The sequence below is a fragment of the Boleophthalmus pectinirostris genome, unplaced genomic scaffold (assembly GCF_026225935.1).
Source record: "Boleophthalmus pectinirostris isolate CB_2022bp ecotype Guang Dong unplaced genomic scaffold, ASM2622593v1 HiC_scaffold_2, whole genome shotgun sequence".
Taxonomy (NCBI): domain Eukaryota; kingdom Metazoa; phylum Chordata; class Actinopteri; order Gobiiformes; family Gobiidae; genus Boleophthalmus; species Boleophthalmus pectinirostris.
Genome location: NW_026571152.1, coordinates 42,553,750 through 42,573,823, shown reverse-complemented (window position 1 = coordinate 42,573,823; position 20,074 = coordinate 42,553,750). Strand labels below are relative to the sequence as shown.

The following is a 20,074-nucleotide window of genomic DNA, read 5'->3' as shown; positions in this document are numbered from 1 at the left end:
ACCAGAACTGGAAAAAGACCGGCGCAGAGCTTCACGTCGCACGGGGCTCAACGCACACTTTGAGGACACCCTGCTCCGCTCTCAAGTCCAACATTAGTAGTTTCGTCCTCGTTTTGGTCCTGGTTCAGTCCTGGTTTAGTCCTGGTTCAGTTCTGGTTTAGTCCTAATTTAAACAAGGTTTAGTCTGTTTTGGTCCTGTTTTGGTCCTGGTTTAGTCCTGGTTTAGTCCTAGTTTAATCCTGGTTTAATCCTGGTTTAATCCTGGTTTAATCCTGGTTTAGACCTGGTTTAGACCTGGTTTAGACCTGGTTTAGACCTGGTTTAGACCTGGTTTAGTCCTGGTTTAGACCTGGTTTAGTCCTGGTTTAGTCCTGTTTTTAGACCCGGTTTAGTCCTGTTTTAGTCCTGGTTTCCGTTTTGGTCCTGGTTTTGGTCCTGGTTCTGGTTTAGTCCCTGTTTGGTCCCAGTTCAGTCCTGGTTTTGTCCTGGTTCAGTTCTGGTTTAGTCCTAATTTAAACAAGGTTTAGTCCTGTTTTGGTCCTGGTTCAGTCCTGGTTCAGTCCTAGTTTAATCCTGGTTTAATCCTGGTTTAGACTTGGTTTAGATCTGGTTTAGACCTGGTTTAGTCCTGTTTTTAGACCCAGTCCTGGTTTAGTCCTGGTTTAGACCTGGTTTCAGACCTGGTTCAGTCCTGGTTCAGTCCTGGTTTCAGACCTGGTTTAGTCCTGGTTTAGTCCTGGTTTAGACCTGGTTTAGTCCTGGTTTAGTCCTGGTTTAGTCCTGGTTTAGACCTGGTTTAGTCCTGGTTTAGTCCTGGTTTAGTCCTGGTTTAGTCCTGGTTCAGTCCTAATTTAAACCTGTCCTATTTTAGTTCTGGCACCTTTATGTTTCTACTGTTTTTTCAGTAGATGACGTCACAAATCGCGTACAAATCCCCACTGCACCACTGAAATACTTCATGAGAAAATATCCCACATGTCAGCACCTCTTGGACTTTGAACAGAATCCTACGAATGAAAAATAAATCAGAAATCTAACCGTGACAGTTTTTTATGTTTTGATTTTTTTATCCAAAATGGTGCAGCCCTTCCATAAACTGAAATAAACTTGTGAAATGAAGCGAACAGAAGCTTTGGAAACATGTTTTACCTCCAGTTTACGGATCTTGGGAAGTTTTACAGAATGTGAAAACATGAGGAGAGGGTGAGAGGGTGAGGAGAGAGACACACACAGGTCAGTTACAACAGGTTCATTTTGACTCAACAGGGATTTTTTTGTTTGTTTGTTTCATTCACACATGTTTGAGTAACTCTTTATTATTCGTCTGTCTACATCTCCGAAACCTCAAAATACTGTTCCACCTTGTGACGTCATGAAGTGGTAGTTTCAGTGAACATCGCTTTTTACCTTTAGTTCAGTAGAGATCGGTAATTCCAGAGCTGAAATGATCCAAATGAAGTTGTGTTCATTCATTCATTTGCTTATTTGATTGAGGAAATGTACATGAACATATTTGGGACGTGGTGCTCAAAAGGTAGACAGTCTGACGGCATCTAGTGTCTCCGCTCAATTTCATTTCTCTCCAGCGACTAGATCAGGAATCAGAAAACACTAGACGGTTCGCAAAAACCCCGGAAGTGCGAGTCAATTGGAGAAGTGACAGACATTCTGTGTCGTCAACGATTCTCGAGATTGAGGATTTAAAGCCGGAACAAAGAGAATGTTTGGTGAAGTTTATCAAGGGGAAAGACGTTATTGTTCTTCTTCCTACAGGATTTGGGAAAAACTTAATATACCAGATATTCCCGTTAGTGGTGCATTACATCGTCTGACAATTCCCACATCAACACCTAAACAAAAGCGACAGCAGAAGCTGATTGTTCTACACTGCAGTGAACACGATATAATTACTTTATCTACTAGTGTTTATTAAAACTTTACCAATCAGAAATGTTCAGCTGATGTGGACGTGGTGCTTGAGCTTCGTGCTCCTCAAAGTCCTCGTCCGATTCCGGGTCCAACACATGCGGCTGAACGCGCTGTATCTCCATGATGAATAAAAGTTTATTCCTGCCTCTGTCAGGGTCACACCTGTCTCCCCCTCCCTCCCTGAGACGGCGGAGGAAGGGCGGCTCACTCAGAGTCTACGTCACAGTTTGGAAGGCGGAGCCTGTGCTTTCTCAGGACGGGCGGGGGGAGGAGCAATAGTCGGACTTTCATAGTTCCTGGTCTGTGAGATTTCAGAACTATTGTGTCATGGATGTTCCAAAACCCAAACTGTGCTTGTTTATGTGCAGAAGATACAATGTGAAAATAATTATTTAACATCAGATGGACCTTTAAGGATTTTTTTGTTTTCGTTTATGGTCGTACAACGATGAAGAAGGCACAGAGTTTATCCTTACATCCGTACAAAATAAACAGTAATAAGAATGAAAAAAGTAAGAACTTATGGAGTCTGGAGTTAAAAACACAGTGGAGCACTTCCTGTATCACCACATGACATCACAAGATGGAACAGAGTGTTTTCAGTTTCAGAGAAGAACCTCAGTCTAAATGTGCAGAGTTTGTGTTAAATGTGTGAATGAAACAAAACACGACTCCAGGTCTGTGTGTGACGAAGAAACATTAGAACATAGATCAGAAAAAAGCATGAAACGGACACTTTATTTACCGTAAATTCCGTCGTTTTGCTGCGTGTCTCTTCCGTGAGACGCTCGTACTCGTACTTCTGAGGTCGTGTGACGCTCGTACTCGTACCTCTGAGGTCGTGTGACGCTCGTACTCGTACCTCTGAGGTCGTGTGACGCTCGTACTCGTACCTCTGAGGTCGTGTGACGCTCGTCGTGAACTCGTACTCGTACCTCTGAGGTCGTGTGACGCTCGTACCTCTGAGGCCGTGTGACGCTCGTACTCGTACCTCTGAGGTCGTGTGACGCTCGTACTCGTACCTCTGAGGTCGTGTGACGCTCGTACTCGTACCTCTGAGGCCGTGTGACGCTCGTACTCGTACCTCTGAGGTCGTGTGACGCTCGTACTCGTACCTCTGAGGCTCGTGTGACGCTCGTACTCGTACCTCTGAGGCCGCGTGACGCTCGTGTACTCGTACTCTGAGGCCGCGTGAACTCGTACTCGTACCTCTCGTACTCGTACCTCTGAGGCCGCGTGAAGCTCGTACTCGTACTCGTACCTCTGAGGCCGTGAGGCGCGTGACCTCTCGTGACTCGCTCGTACTCGTACCTCTGAGGCCGCGTGACCCTCGTACTCGTACCTCTGAGGCCGCGTGACGCTCGTACTCGTACCTCTGAGGCCGCGTGACGCTCGTACTCGTACCTCTGACTGAGGCTCGTGTGACGCTCGTACTCGTACCTCTGAGGCCGCGTGACGCTCGTACTCGTACCTCTGAGGCCGTCGTGACGCTCGTACTCGTACCTCTGAGGTCGTGTGACGCTCGTACTCGTACCTCTGAGGCCGCGTGACGCTCGTACTCGTACTCTGACTCGTACTCGTGTGACGCTCGTACGCTGACCGTCTGAGTACCTCTGAGGTCGTACTCGTACCTCTGAGGCTCGTGTGACGTACTCGTACCTCTCGTACTCGTACCTCTGAGGTCGTGTGACGCTCGTACTCGTACCTCTGAGGCTCGCGTGATGCTCGTACTCGTACCTCTGAGGCCGTGTGAGGCTCGTACTCGTACCTCTGAGGTGGTGTAGTTGGCCTGGAGTTGCTCGTAGTGAGTTTTGAGACGTTCAGACTCCTCCTCTCGCTCTCTCGTCATTTGGTCCATCAGCGTCTGAACCTGCACCAGCTCCTTCTGCAGCACCTCCACATCCTCCACCCCGGGGCGCTGCAGCTGTGGGACCAGCAGGGGGCGCAGTGTTAAAAGTGCATAGCATAACTTTTCTGGTGGAGGCTCCGTCAAATGTTTTTCACCATGGAGATGTTATTGCTTTGTCTTTGGCAAGCCTCGATGAGCTTCATTTGACTGGAGCCGAGCGTTAAATTTAGAATGTGAGCTTGTAAAATCACTTTAAAAGACAAATGACCCTTATGTATAACTGTTGTATTAGCGTTAATGTTTAGTTTAATACTTATAAACACACAAAATGACATCGCACTGAGGTCATTTCTGTTGCGGCCCGGACGTAAGTTTGAACTCCAAGAACAAATGAATGAATGCGTGACATGTTTGTGCACTGACTAAATATTCTGAATTAAAAATAACCGCACCAGCTCAGTCTGCAGCCTCTCGTTCTCCCCCGACTCCTTCTGCAGCTGTTGGGAGAGTTTGGCGAGTCTCTGGTCGGCCGCCAGTCTCAGGCTCTTCTCCTCATCGTAACGCGATTTTAAGTCTGTGGAATTAAATGAAATCAGATGAACAAATGTCGGTGACGCAGGAAATCCCAAAAGAGTCAAAATTATTAAGGAAAAAAACAGTAATTGCTAAAGTAGTATTATAATTTCCCCATATACCACACTTTCGCACTTTTTTGGTCTGTGGTACTAAACTAAAACTAAAGAACAAATGAAGGTGATGCAAGAAATCACCAGAAGATCCTAAATTATTAAGAAAAAAACTATTAGTACTATAGTTTATATAAGAATTTACCCATATAAGGTGATTTTAAGTCTGTGGGATTGAATAAAAACTATTAAAGGCAATAAGAGTAATGCAGGAAATCACCAAAAGAGTCAAAATAATAAAGAAAAAAATTTGTTATTACTAAAGTAGAATTTTTATTTCTACATATACCGTGATTTCAAATTTGTGGGATTAAACAGAAACTAAAGAACAAATGAAGGCAACGACAAAAACACAACAAATCACCAAAAGATTCAAAATTATTGAGAAAAAAAAACAATTATTGCTACAGTAGTATTCATCATTTCTACAAACACCATGATTTCAGGTCTGTGGGATTAAACAAAAACTAAAGAACAAATGAAGGCAACAACAAAAGCACAGGAAATCACCAAAAGATTCAAAATTATTAAGAAAAAAAGCATTTATTACTAAAGTACTATTATAATTTCTCGATATACTGCGATTTCAGGTCTGCAGTATTAAACAAAATCAGAAGAACAAATAAAATTGATGCAGGAAATCACCAAAAAATCCTAAATTATTAAGAAAAAAAAACTATTAGTACTATAGTTTATAAAAGAATTTACCCATATAAAGTGATTTTAAGTCTGTGAATTTGAATAAAAACTAATAAAGGCAACAACAGTAATGCAGGAAATCACCAAAAGAGTCAAAATAATAAAGAAAAAAAAGAGTTATAACTAAAGTAGAATTATTATTTCCCCATAGCGGGCTGAATAATGATTAAATGTAAAACATAAAGTCGAGCCAAGTTAAAAATATTTGAATTAAGAATATTTTATCTTGATTTGATTAAGTTTTACTTGTAAAGAAAAATTTTCTACCAATGAAAGCATATTAAAATAAATAAAATGCTTCTTGTTACACATAAAAAGTAAAACAATTTCTTACACTTTAAATAAGAAATATTCCAAAACGTAGACTAACTTTTCATGCCGGGACCCCAAAATAAACATACACACGCCTCTCGATATCCAACTTCAAGAGTCAAAACATGATGATTTAAGTAAAAAAAACTAAAAATATATATTATAAGAATTGATACCCTACAGTGTGATTTTAAAATAATATCTTGAAATCATCTTGCGACCTTCATTTTGGCACCACTGACCTACATACGACCTTCTGCCTCGGAACAAAAGCACTTCCCAATCACCACAAACCAGCTGTAAACGTTTCCTGATTATAATTCTGTTTATTTTGATTAAAGCCGTAGTCTAAACTTTAGTGTAATTAAAGTAATAAAAAAATAAAATAAAACAAAACAATAAAGTAATAACATTTAAAAATAATCCTTCATTCCAAATGCCGTCGCTGCTCTGAACTGCACCAGATGAACTCAGATGAACTCAGATGAACTCAGATGAACTCAGATGAACTCAGATGAACTCAGATGAACTCAGATCTCTGCTGCTGCTGGTTTTATTCTCATGTGTTTTTAAATGTGTTTTTATGTGTTTTTATGGTGAAAGTGTCAAAGGAAAATTTCTGTCACCTGCCGAGACAATAAAGATCTCTCTATTTCATCCATCAATCCATCCAGCTATTGATCCATCCATCTATCTATCCATCCATCTATGTATTCATCCATTTATTCATCATTCATCTATCCATCTGCCTATCTATCTATCTTTTTATCCATCTATCTATCCATCCATCTATCCATTTAGCTATCTATCTATCCATCTATCTATCTTTTTATTCATCTTTCTATCTAGCCATCTATCATCTATCCATCCATCCATCTTTTTATCCATCTATCTATCCATCTATCTATCCATCTATCCATCCATCCTTTAATCCATCTATCGAGCCATCCATCTATCTTTTTATCCATCTATCTATCTATCCATCCATCCATCTATCATCTATCTATCCATCCATCTATCCATCTATCCATCTATCTATCCTATCCATCCATCCATCTATCCATCTATCTATCCATCTATCTATCTATCTATCTATCTATCTATCCATCCATCTTTTAATCCATCTATCTATCCATCCATCCATCTATCCATCTATCGATCCATTCATCTATCTTTTTATCCATCTATCTATCCATCCATCCATCTTTTTATCCATCCATCCATCTATCCATCTGTCCATCCATCCATCTATCTATTCATTTATCCATTCATCCACCCATCCATTTATCATTGATCTATCCATCTAGCAGTCTATCTATCCATCTAAAACTCTATCCATCTATCTATCTATCTATCTATCTATCCATTGATCCATCCATATATTCATCCATCTATCCATCTATATGTCCATCTGTCTATCTATCTATCTATTTATCCATCCATCCATCCATCCATCTTTTTATCCATTAATCCATTTATCATCGATCTATCCATCTAGCAGTCTATCTATCCATCCCTCCATCCATCTCTCCATCTCTCCCTCCCTCCATCCCTCCGTCCGTGAGTCTTACCGACGATCTCGGTGGCGAGCTGCGCCGCCTTCTGCTCGAACAGGTCCTTCATCTGTTTAATGTTGAACTTCTCGGTCTCGGCCTCGTTCAGTTTCCGTTCCAGAGCTGTGGAGTAAAAGACGTGTTCGTGAGTGAAGGACGCCGCACGTCTCACTTCTCCTGAAACAAATCAAATTCACAGATATCACGTGTCGTACCGGCGTCTTCAGGCCCATCGCTCTGAGGAAGAAGAAAAAAAGAAGAAAGAGAGAGTCACGTTTCAGCGGATTTCAACACATTTACAAAACAATCACAACTTTAATTATTTAAAACTCATTACTGGCTTCAGTTGTCCTTGAACTTTGTCCAGTTCTTTCTTGAGTTCTCCAGAAAACCATCTCTCCTCCTGAAAAAAAAAAAAGAGCATGTCGTTCATGTGAGTTTGATAAAACAGAAGATATTTATTATATTTTTCAGACTGATTGTCGCACTTTTTTTCATGGTTTGGGTGTTTCTTATTAGTCTGATTCATCAGCCGGTTTCACTTGGTGTAAACCGTGTGACCTCGCAGCATTAGGATTCGTTCGCTCAACGGTAGACGGGGACTTTTTTTATTTAACCAATCGCTGCTGTTTGGTTGTGACGTAGGTAATGCGCTGCTAACGGGGATAACTGGTATATTAAGCTTTTCCCAAATCACGTACGAAGAAGAACAATAACGTCTTTCCCCTTGATAAAATTCACCAAACATTCTCTTTGTTCCGGCTTTAAATCATCGATCTCGGGAATCATTGCCAACACAGAATGTCTGTCTCTTCTCTGATTGGCTGGTGCCCAAACCCCTTCCAGGGTTTTTGTGAACCGTCTAGTGTATTCTGATTCCTGACCTAGTCACTGGAGAAAAATGAAATTCAGTGGAGGCACTAGGGGGCGTCAGACTGGCTAGTTTCCTGTGACTTCTATATTAAAATGTTTTTGGTGAAGTGTGGAGAGGTTCTAGTCTTGTGTGTGAGTATCTGCTGCTCCTGTTCCTCCTGCACCACTGTCACTTGGCTCTACTGCGCATGTCTCCTGCAGAAAGAGCCTCTGTCCTGTCTGTATCATGTCAGTCGATCGCACCGTTACTTCTGCACCACTGAACAATTTAACATTTAAACAAAGACAGAGAAGACTGAACACAAATGCCCCCAAAAACAAAATCAGATTCTGCAGATTACAAACTGCAGGTCGTGAAATCTGCAGCTGAAAATGGAAATCAAGCAGCAGAAAGAAAGTTTGGAGTGAGAGAGAAACTTGTGACACCGGGAGGATGCACCGTGAAACTTTCCTGAAGTCACTGGATGGATGGACAAAGTCTGGACTTCAGTGACACCGAAACCATCCTGTCGGGATTCAGAAAGACCTGAATAATTCTAACTGGAACTGATGCTGAGTCTGACTCCGTTTACCTCTGGAGGTCGAGGCCGAGTTGTTCAGAAGTGACACCGAGGATGAAGAATTGAATGATTTAGTGATTTGGAGTGAGATGGAGAGTTTGTTAAACTTGTTCTGTTCTGTTGTTTATGTTATAGTTTATCTGAAGAACTGTTCATATGTGACGTTAACAGTCTGTTATTCTCTCTTCTATTGTTTTTACTACAACTTGACTTTACACAGGAAATGTCGGCTCCTGGTCTCTCATTTTAGAAAATAAATTTCCCCCAAAAAGTGCGACTTATATATGTTTTTTTCTTCTTCATTATGCATTTTTTGGCTGGTGCGACTTATACTCCGGAGCGATTTATAGTAAAAAAAAAATAGAGTACTTAAAATTAAAGAGTTGATACCTTCAGTGAAGCGTGTAAGTCCTGAACCTCCTGCCGCAGCATCGTCAGGTCTTCTCTGGAAAAGACAGACAAAAGGTGAACACAAACAGGATTTTAAAAGCTGCACTGTGTAACTTTTTGGTTTTTGGGTCCGTCACCTGTTTGTTTCTATGGATACGTCATTGCTCTGCCTTGAATGTTCCACAGTGTGACATTAAACAACTCCACTTTACGTTTATTCAGTAACAGGTGCAGGTTTTGTAGCTCAAAAATACCGAGAAAAACAGACATTCTGACTGTGAGCGGGGTCGCCTCTCCACAGACCTGACCTGTAGCTTGGTCTGGTTTGGTCTCCGTGAAAATAGAAAGGTTTAATGCCATACTGTGGAACATTCCAATAACATCTTCGTGGAGAAAAACATTTGACGGACAAGTTACACAATGTAGCTTTTAAATAAATATATTTTTGATTATTTTAATAATAATAATAATAATTATTATTATTTTTTTATGTTTTGGGAGGAACATTCTTACCTTGTGGGGGCCATGTGTGCAGGGAAGTCTCCAGTGTCATGAAAAAGCTCGTAGTGTTTGAAAAGCTCCTCCGCCGTGTTGTGAGATTTCATACACTGAGGACAGATGAAGCCCTGCACAAAAAAAAAAAAACTTTACTCAAGCTCTACACCAAATATAAATAAAATCACTGAGGCTGACTGAGGGATTGGACCAATTTGGAAGCAAAAAAACACGGTTTATAATATTTTCAAGCCCCTGTGTCAGATTGGAGTCCTCATTTCGCTCAAACGCTGTTAAGATCATCATAGCTTTTTAAGGTTTTGCTAAAATGTTGATTCTTTCCCCAAATTTAGACATTTTTAAGGTATAAAATTTTACTTCCTGGTTGAAAATTGTGACGTAACCATAGAGAATTTCATAACTGAGCTAAAACTTCTATAATTTGACGAATAAAAACATAAGAAAACACCTTTATTTAGTTAAAATCATGTTTAAAGTGTCATAAAAATGTATTTCTTGGGTAAATTGTGTCAGTGTGGGACTCTCTACTTCTTGTCATTTTCAAAATATTTTTCATCTTTTCTTCACACATTGCTTCTTGATTTTTCTGTAAAAATCTTTTTTATTTTTTTATCCCACCAAATGAAGTCAAAATGAGAGCATCATCAAAACCTGTCATGTGCACTTTCATTTATCTCTTAATTTACCAGAATTCAATCATTTAACAACATTATTATGATTTATTCAACATATTGTCACACACTAATAGTAAGATCATTAGTAAACTGGTGATATTTTCCACAATAAGGTGAAGGAATGGTACCTCAGAGGTCTGGTCATGGTTCTGTTCGGTGCTGGGCTGCTCTGTCTCTGCGTTCTGGGAGCCTCCTTTCCCAGGAGTCTGAAAAACAAAAGAGAAAGAAGAAATCTGTCAATAAAAATAGAGTAGAGTGCATGAATAAAACTGAAAAGAGTCAGCGACATTGTCCAGTCTCGACTCGTGTGGGTTATCTGAAGGACTTCTGTCGTTGCATTTTCAAGCTGTTTTCTGTAGTTTAGTTAAACAAATGACAATATAACCTCCTCTTTACTGTTGAAGGGGATCAGATTGGTCAAAAATAGGGACATTTCTCTTATAAAACTGGGACAAATCACTGGTTTTGGATAAATCCGCTAGACGGGACAGGAAATTGACCAGAGAGATGTTATAACCAATGTTTACTCTGACAAATTGACTATTGGGTCAGTCCATATGAAATCAGCAGTTTTCAAGGAATCTCCTCTCCATCTCAGATTTGGCTGAAAAATTTTCAACAAATTTCTAAAATTACCAAATGAAAGAATCTCAAATTTTAGCTCAGTCCCTCGAGTCGTTCCTGAGTTATGGCCCGTTGAAAATTTGGGGTCATGCTCACTTTTTCAGAAGCCTTAATGTAAAAGTATGTTTGAGAGACCAGAACTTCATAAAAAATAGAGCGAGGAAGCTGAAAATTTGTAGTACTGTACATTCTTGGTCATAGATTCTGAATCTGTTGTCAAATATTGTGTATCTTTATGAAAGGGGGCGCTGTGGGCCCCCAAAATCTCACATTTGGTTGCTGCTCAATTATTATATTTTTTTTCAATTTTTGAGGTCCAAGATCTATTTACTCCAAGCAGATATTTACAAACTAACTGTTGAACCTGAATATTTGAGAGAATGAACATTTCTCACAACAATCTCACAATCTCAATGAAAATCTGTATTATTGTTGATTCAAATAGTGTTTAAGTCTATTAAAGGTAATTTAACCTTTCCAGCAGGTGGAAAAGAACCTAAGCTGCACCAAAAATGACCTGTGAGAGCTCATTTTTAAAAATTCAGTTTGAAATGAAGGAAGTTAATAGTAGATGTTTTTATTAATTTTAACTAATCAGAATATGCCACAGTTTCTCTGGTAAAAATTTGATCAACATCTAACTGTGCCCAGATGGAGAACCGAGGGTCCAAAGAAGGGGCCAAAAAGATCACATTTGGTCTGTGTCCATATTTGGGACTCTACACCATCCACATGAAAGCTCAGAAAAGTGTGAGATTTGTGTCAGAAATGGTCATTCTCTCAAATATTCAGGTTCAGCAGTTAGTTTGTAAATATCTGCTTGGAGTAAACAGATCTTGGACCTCCAAAATTGAAAAAAATTTTTTTGCGGCAACCAAATGTGAGATTTTGGGGACCCACAGCGCCCCCTTTCAGAAAGATACACAATATTTGACAACAGACTCAGAAACTATGACCAAGAATCTACAATATTCCAAATTTTCAGCTTCCTAATTCTATTTTTTATGAAGTTATGGTCTCTCAAACATGATTATAAATTAAGGCTTCCAAAAAAGTGTGAACCTGGCCCCAAAATTTCAACGGCCCGTAACTCAGGAACAACTCAAGGGATTGAACTAAAATTTGAGATTCTTTCATTTGGTGACTTTAGAAATAAACAAAAATAAAAATTCAGCCAAATCTGAGATGGCTCATAGGGGACTGACTCTATTGTATTCATTGATTCTTTGTAGTGACATTATACTGGGAGGGGGGGGGTTCTACATGTATCTCTATGGTGGAATGTTCAGTTACCGTGGTGACACAATGCACACATGGGTGATCACAGCCAAAAAAAGTTAAAACATTTTCTAAAAACTCAAGAAAAATTTGAAAAAAATGACATCTCTATTGACCTGGGACAGTCAGTTTTGAGCCTATGTCCCCTGTCCCAGCGGATTTATACAAAACCACTGATTTGTCCCAGTTTTATACAACAAATGTCCAAGGTGTAACTATTTCTGACTAATTTGATCCCTGTCAACAGTAAAGAGAGGCATAAAATGTCATTTGTTTAGGTAAACTAAAGAAAACAAGGCTAAAAATGACCAAAACACAAAGAAAACGTGACTATACTGACTCACGTTAGTCGTGAGAGAGCCTAACAATTTCAAAGTTTCAATATGGAGTGGTTCTGTTATTGTTTGTCTGAAGAAATTATTGACCATTTGCACAGTTTACCCCACACACCTCGTAGTGATTCCAAAGGTCAGTACTGTAACGTTAGTCTTGTTCAGAGACACATGGATTTACCGTAAGGTGACCACACGTCCCTATTTACCCGGGACAGTCCCAGTTTTGTCCCCTGTCCAAGCAGATTTACACAAAACCACTTATGTGTCCCGGTTTTATACAAGAAATGTCCCAAGTGTCCTTATTTTCAACCAATTTAATCTACAACAGGAATAAACTAAGATTAAACCAAGACTACATCAGGTCTAAACCAGGACTATCACAGTTTTTGACTAATCTGATCCCTGCCAACAGTAAAGAGGAGCATGAATTGTCAATTGTTTAGCCAAAAAACAGAAATCCATGTTTGTGAATGACCATAAAGCAAAAAAAAATGCAGACACAGAAGCTCCTCAGAATTTGACTGACATGAAAATACACAATCTTACATGCAATGCACTTTTACTATTTATTTTTAATTGTATTACTTACTTTTTTACTATTTTATTACTATTTATTTTTTATTTTATTTTTTTTATATTTATTTTTTATTTTATAGAATTTGGAGCATTTTGTAAAGGAGAAGAATCCGTGTATCATTCGTTCATTCGACTGAACAAGGACTGAATCAGGACTAAACCAGGTCCGGAACCAAACCAGAAAGACCAGGATTGAGACCAGGACCAGACCAGGACTGAAAACAGTTTAGTCCTAGTTTAGTCCTGGTTTAAGTCTCGGAAATGGGAAACGGCGTTTCCGTGACTTAAAATGTGATGCAGGACTATTGCGCCGCATACGGACTGAACCAGGACTGAACCAGGACTGAATCCGGACTAAACCAGGACTAAACCGTTTTCAGTCCTGGTCTAGTCCCAGTCTCAGTCCCAGTCTCAATCCTGGTCCTGTTCCCGGTCTGAATCCTGGTCTGATCCCGGTCTCAGTCCCGGTCTGGTCTCGGACCTCGTTTAGTCCTGGTTCAGTCCTGGTTCAGTCCGGAGGCGCAAATAATGAAGAAAATTGTTGTTCGTTTTCTTATTTTTGGTTTTATATTGAAAAACAAGTTTCTTCTTCCGCCGCATTTTTCACTTTCACTTTGATTTTATTACAACTTCATTCTCGTAATATTATAACTTTATTCTCATAATATTACGACTTTAATTTTGAAATGTTACTACTTTATTCTCGTAACGCCAGCAAGTTTTTTTTTTTTTTTATCTGACCCTTATATTCCGTCGTACTTTCGCATACGTCTGTATCCCGATTTGACATGAGATTCGCAGTGCATCCTGGGAAATGTAGTTTGATGCCATGCTAGATTAGCTCGTACGGTCAGTTTACCCTCCCACTGGAAACTCATGTGACAGGCCACTGGGGAAACGTTTGAATAAAAGCCTGTCTACGGAGAATCTCACATTAAAATCCCGTAAATGAGCTTAAACGTTTCACTGACATTCACGAGTGCGGCTGAAACGTCCACATTAGATTAGCATGTGGAGAGGAGGACGACGCTACCGCTAACAGAGATAGCTCCAGAAAATGCGTTTTTATGGCGTGATTATCTGCGGCAATCGTATTATTTTGTGTATCTGCTTCTCCTGATCAAACCACAGCGGATGGACATGTTAAAAATAGAGATAAATAATAAAAAACTCTCATGTTAGCGGTGGTGGCTAACTAGCTTCTCTACCTTGGGTGCACTCGGTTTGTGTACTACGACACGCCGGAGCAGTCGCTACGCGTAACAGCGACAAGGTTACCGCCCATCCGCGCCACGCCGTGCTATAAAACCATAGACAGCCGCTATATAAACAGGCCCGTGTCAATGATAAAACGTGATATTTTTATAATGTCGGTGCAGATTTTCCGCGGGTGCAGAAAACACGCGGACTCACCATCTGAAGGATCCGCCTGAGCATGGTCCGGTGTGCGCGCTGTTCAGATCCTTAAAGCCCGGGTTTGTTTTGTTTTTTTTGCGATGTGAAGTTGAGTCGCTGTGGAGCACCTGACCAGAACCCAGACACCAGCAGCGGCGGATGGGCAGGTCAGAGGAAGAGGAGGAGGAGGAGGAGGAGGAGGAGGAGGAGGAGGAAGAGAAAGAGGAGGAGGAGGAGGAGAAGGAGGAGGAGGAAGACGAGAAGAGAGGAGGAGGAGGAGAGGAAGAAGAGAAGAGGTGGAGGAAGAAGAGGAGAAAGAAGAGGAGGAGGAGGAAGAGGAGGAGGAGGAAGAGGAGGACGGGGAGGAAGAGAAGGAGGAGGAGGAGGAGGAGAGGAAGAGGAGAAGAGAGGAGGAGGAGAGGAAGAAGAGAAGAGGTGGAGGAAGAAGAGGAGAAAGAAGAGGAGAAGAGGAGGAGGAAAAGGAGGAGAGGAGGAGCTGTTAATCACAATCTTTGAAGTTACACATTAAAGGCCCATATTACACACTAATCATTATAGGGTGTCTAAGACTAAAGCAGGATTACATTAGGTCTAAAACAAGATCTAAACCAGGACTAAACTAAGACTAAACCAGGACTACATCAGGTCTAAAACAAGGACTAAACTAAGATTAAACCAGGACTACATCAAGTCTAAAACAAGGACTAAACTAAGATTAAACCAGGACTACATCAGGTCTAAAACCAGGACTAAACTAAGACTAACCTAAGATTAAACCAGGACTAAACTAGGACTAAACCAGGACTACATCAGGTCTAAACCAGGACTAAACTAAGATTAAACCAGGACTAAACTAAGATTAAACCAGGACTAAACTAAGATTAAACCAGGACTAAACTAAGACTAAACCAGGACTACATCAGGTCTAGCCCAGGTCTAAACCAGGACTAAACTAAGACTAAACCTGGACTACATCAGGTCTAGCCCAGGACTAAACCAGGACTAAACTAGGAGTGGACCAGTCATCCCTGTTTACCCGGGACACTCCCAGTTTTATACAAGAAATGTCCCAGGTGTCCCTATTTTGGAGCAATTTGATCTAAACAGGACTAAACTAAGAATAAACCAGGATTACATCTGGTATAACCAGGACAAAACGAGGACTAAACTAAGACTAAACCAGGACTACATCAGGTCTAAACCAAAACTAAACCAGGACTATCACAGTTTTGGACTAATCTGATTCTGCCAACCTTAAAGTGGAGCATAAATTGTCGTTTGTTTTACCAAAATACACAAATCCGTGTTTGTGAATGAACAAAAAACAAAAAAAAACACAGACAGAAGCTCCTCAGATTCTGACCGACACGAGAACGAACAATCTCACACACTCTTTAACATTTTATTTACAACAATCATCACAACCCGAGTCTGTCATAGTTTAAAATTTTGAAACTCTGGTCACCCTAGGCCCATATTCCACTCTAATCTCTGTTCTGAAGATGTTTCCTGGAGTTGTGTTTTGTTTCATTCACATGTTTAAAACACAAACCCTGCAGAAAACACTCCACTGTGTTTTTAAACTCCACACACCTTCACTAGAATCATCTGGATGATTTCAGAATCTCTGGTGAACTAAAGGTAAAAGGAGCTGTTAAGTTCATGACATCACAAGGTGGAACAGAGCATTTTGAGCTTTGGAGATGTAGACAGAGAAATAATAAAAGGTGTGAATGAAACAAAACAAAACTCCATGTCACTCAACTTTGTGTAACACAGGATCTTTAAATTATCATTACAATAAAGTCTGTCGACGTAAACACTAAACACGAACACAACATTTCCCCTCAGGTTTATGAGATTAATGGCACAGGCAAGTCTATTTTATCAAAAACATTGCTGTAATTTTGTACAAAAAGTATAATTTTAATACAAATTTATTTCTCATCTTTTATGGAACACTATATTTTGTATTATCAGACCTGGGTCCAGACCACAGGTCCAGACATACTGAACAGAAGAAAGTGTAAGTTTTGATTGAATAGAGTCGTTTTTAATTAGATTTTAAAGAGAAAACACAGATTTAACAGCCACTTACATCTTCACTCAGAACATTGACACCGTTGTATTTAAGGCACGTATAAGTTATAAGGAGACACATTGTGAGACCAATGTAAAAATCTAAGCCTTTGTAACTGATACAGTTAAACTAACTTTATTACAGTGGTGAATAGTTGTCGATGTCTTTATCAAACAGCAGCTCGTTTGTTGTCATCAGCGGCTGCTTCAGATGACCATGAAAATACAAAATACTCCTCACAATATCTCATAAAACAGAGGTGTCCAAACTATGGGCCGGGGGCCAAACGCGGTCCTCAGACCAGTTTTTATTGGCCCTGAGGCGTCCAGTTGAACTGACCTGACTGATCATAGTCAGTGCTTTTTACAGCAAATTTAAGCAGTTCTACCAGCCTGGGTCCAGAACTCAACCGTCTTCAGTATTTCACAGAGATGTGAGTCTGGTCATTGGTGAATCTTCCTGTTTATGAGCAAAGCACAAAACTCTGTTCAACTTGATAAAGTTGATTTTATATACGATCAGTAGCTCCAGTTTTACAAGCATCACTGAAATAAACAAGTCTGATGGGACGATCACGTTTGGACTTGAGCCACAGCAGAGGGCACAAGGACCAGACTGATACTAATCTGTATAAAAACACAGAGATCATTCTGGATTTCCCAGGCAATAATACTCTCACTATAACCTCAAAAACATCACACTGCCGTGTGATACACACACTAAATTCATGTTTCAGTTCTTATGAAAGCAGGTTGTTCCTGAACCACCTGAACCTGTGCTTTTCTGGCAGAAGCAGAAAAGCACCGTCTGAATGATTCACTGCACAAACCACAGGTCTTTGGTCGTCTGCTTCAAACATGTTTTTCGAGTTGTGGCCCTCGGTGGTAAAAGTTTGGACACCCCTGTCACAAAACAGCTACGACAGAAAACTGTAATAGAATATAATCATTGACAAACACACTGTTTTACTAAATCTGTTTGTAAAGATCCGTCTGCAGCTCTGACCTGTCAAAGAAAACAATCAGACCCGACTGAGGCCACTGAAAGTCTCCATGGAGATGTTTTTTCTTTGCCTGGTATGGCATTAAACACACCCCTCTGCATTTATTCAGTTGCAGGTGAGCAGGATCCCCTCCACAGATCTGGCCCATGACCTGGTCTAGAGGCAAGAACTACTTTCTGATCTCTGTTATAATGTAGTTTCCTCATCACAAACAGACCTGGAGTTGTGTTTTGTTTCATTCCCACAAGTTTAACTCACAAACCTGCACATTTAGAGTCAAACGGAAAGAAGAACTCCAGTGTGTTTTTAAAGTACATACACTTTCAGCTCTGGAACTGCCCATTTCTAGTGAATAAAAAGTAAAATGTAGCTGTTAACATGAAAAGTGCCACTTCATGACGTCACAAGGTAGACAGACTAATAATAATAATAAAAAGTTACTCAAACATGTATGAATGAAACAAAAAAACACAACTCCAGGTCTGTTTTGGATGAGGATTATAACATGGCTTTAACGCTCACGAGAGTCAGTTTTTAGACCTTGAAATATGACAAAAGAACAACGCACTTTCTTCCCTGATCTATTCCAAATCCAAAGGCACTGAGGTGAGATTAAACGTCCATTTCAGAGGATCGCATCACGTCGGTTCTCTCGGTTCTTCGCGTTTTATCGGTTGACTCGCTCGGAGTCTGTGGAACAAAGCTCGTAATGCGGCGGGCTGTGCTCAGACGTGGAGTTTCCGTTGGCAGGGGCACAGACAGGGCCACAGACAGGGTCAGTGACAGGGCCGCGCGTGGGGCTGTAGTGTTTTATCAAAGTCCGGAGGTATTGCGCGTGGTCCGGCCGGTGCCTCTGCAGCTCTCGAATGGCCTCATCCACTTTGAACCATTTGCGTTTTCTTCCTGTAAGAACAAAAATGTTGTAAGAAATTTGTGACACTCGTAGGATTGGGCAGAATTGCGTCGTCATTTGGGTCCAAAGGTTTAAAAAAAAAAGCTCTGCTCTAGTGTCATGTGCAGCTCTCAATACACGTATCAAGAATCTCAGACTTCCGGTCATTGCGCAATTCATACTGGGAAGGATTTTCCGAAAAAGTGAGCATCAAACCTCCATGTTTGTTTTCCCAGTGGGATGTGTCTATTGACAAAGTCGATCTTTTCAAGTCTTTTGAACCATTTCACTTTTGTTTCTGGTTCTGATATTGTCATATTTTAGTTTTGGGATTCGGACATCGTAATTGTGTGGTTGTTGGATCCTAACAGCGGAAAACGACTCGAGAAATGTGTTTGTGAACTTCATAAATGCAAAAGTGAATCAGATGTGTGTGACTCAAACCTCCGTTCAAACAGTTTCTCTTCCCAACGGAATTGAAAAATAGTGAAAGGTGAAGGCGATGGGCAGGATTGATCCACAGGAAGAACCAAAAAGGAAACATTTGACTGACTAAGTAATCATCCCGAGTTTACAGAGAACATTTTGTATGGGAGTGACATCAAAGTGGGATCCCGTTTGTTAATGGAGAGGAGCAGAAGACAAACAGACTGAGCTGCACTTTCTTTTTCTTGTGGTTTTACAGCAACATCACGTCTTGGTCTCTTTGCAGTGGAAGGTGTTTCTTGGTGAACAGTTGGTGCCTTTCGCTTTGGACGTTGACTTTTTAAATTCGTAACTGAGGTGGAGCAACGGATCGGGATTTTGCTTTGTTGTTTCTCCACATACAAAATGTTCTCTGTAAACTCAGGATGATTTCTTAGACCAGGAGTGTCAAACTCATTTTGGTCCGGGGGTCGTATCCAACCGACTTTGATCCCAAAGTGTCCGGATCAGAAAACTCATGTCATATAAACCCCAAAAATAACAATAAGTTCAAATATTTATGCAGAGAAACTCAAATCTATTACAGAAATATTTTTTAATTGATGAACTCTTTCTTTTACAAAATATTATAATATTATGAACAACCTGAAACTTTAAGAAAAATACAATTTCAACACAATGTTTTAACTTTAACTTGTATGCAAATAGGAGTAAGTCGATTTTTCTTGGAACATTCTGCACTCTGTGTCCGCTTTTCTCATTTTTGACATTTTTCTGATGAGGGTGTCACGGTCAACAGTCAAAACGATCGTCCTTTAAGAGCGTTTGGAAAGAGACAAGTCTTCATTTGTGCTGCTCTGGTGGGAGGGGCCACGTACAGAGACGCTGGAGACGCTGCTGTGATAAACACCACAGAAAATTAACAAGATTTTAATAGAAAATATAATAAAAATATTTTAGTAGAAAATCAGCCAAGGGTCAGATTAAAGGTCTTGGAGGGCCGGATCTGGCCCCTGGGCCGTATGTTTGACACCTGTGTCTTAGACAGACAAATGTTTCCACAAACAGTGCGTGTGTTTGGAGTTTGCATGTTCTCCCTGTGTCTGAGTGAACCCAAACACAGGCAGAACAAGTCAAATTGTCCAGCTGAGGTCCTGACCGAGCCTGGCTCAAAATGGGTCAAATGCAGAGGACAAAGTTCCCTACGGGGACAAACAAACTAACCTAAACTTCACCTTTTCCTTCTAAATGACCTTGAGTTTAAATTATAAAATCAACAACAAAAGTAAATATTTGTTGAACCAAAATAGGTTTGAACGTCTAAACCACAGACGAGCAAACACCAGACAGAAATCAGGCTTTAGTCATTTCACACAGAATTTAAAAGTTACAGACTTAAATAAACCCTCCAGACCAAAACCTCG

General features: G+C 40.4%; 2 protein-coding genes across 2 annotated transcripts in view; both read right to left on the bottom strand.

Moving 5' to 3' along the window:
• The window catches only part of eea1 (early endosome antigen 1), a 53,360-nt gene extending 38,933 nt beyond the window's left edge, over nucleotides 1–14,427 (bottom strand). Inside the window, 9 exon segments of the mRNA XM_055155119.1 lie at nucleotides 3,698–3,853; nucleotides 4,231–4,352; nucleotides 7,047–7,151; nucleotides 7,244–7,265; nucleotides 7,366–7,431; nucleotides 8,852–8,906; nucleotides 9,365–9,477; nucleotides 10,170–10,247; nucleotides 14,268–14,427. Of these exon segments, the coding sequence (XP_055011094.1) occupies nucleotides 3,698–3,853; nucleotides 4,231–4,352; nucleotides 7,047–7,151; nucleotides 7,244–7,265; nucleotides 7,366–7,431; nucleotides 8,852–8,906; nucleotides 9,365–9,477; nucleotides 10,170–10,247; nucleotides 14,268–14,291 (741 nt within the window). The 5' untranslated portion in view covers nucleotides 14,292–14,427.
• Nucleotides 14,428–15,637: 1,210 nt separating this feature from the next.
• Nucleotides 15,638–20,074, bottom strand: part of nudt4a (nudix (nucleoside diphosphate linked moiety X)-type motif 4a) — a 29,834-nt gene continuing 25,397 nt past the window's right edge. The window contains exon 5 of the mRNA XM_055155713.1: nucleotides 15,638–18,235. Coding sequence (XP_055011688.1) covers nucleotides 18,000–18,235 — 236 coding nt within the window. The 3' untranslated portion in view covers nucleotides 15,638–17,999. The remainder of the gene's footprint in view (nucleotides 18,236–20,074) is intronic.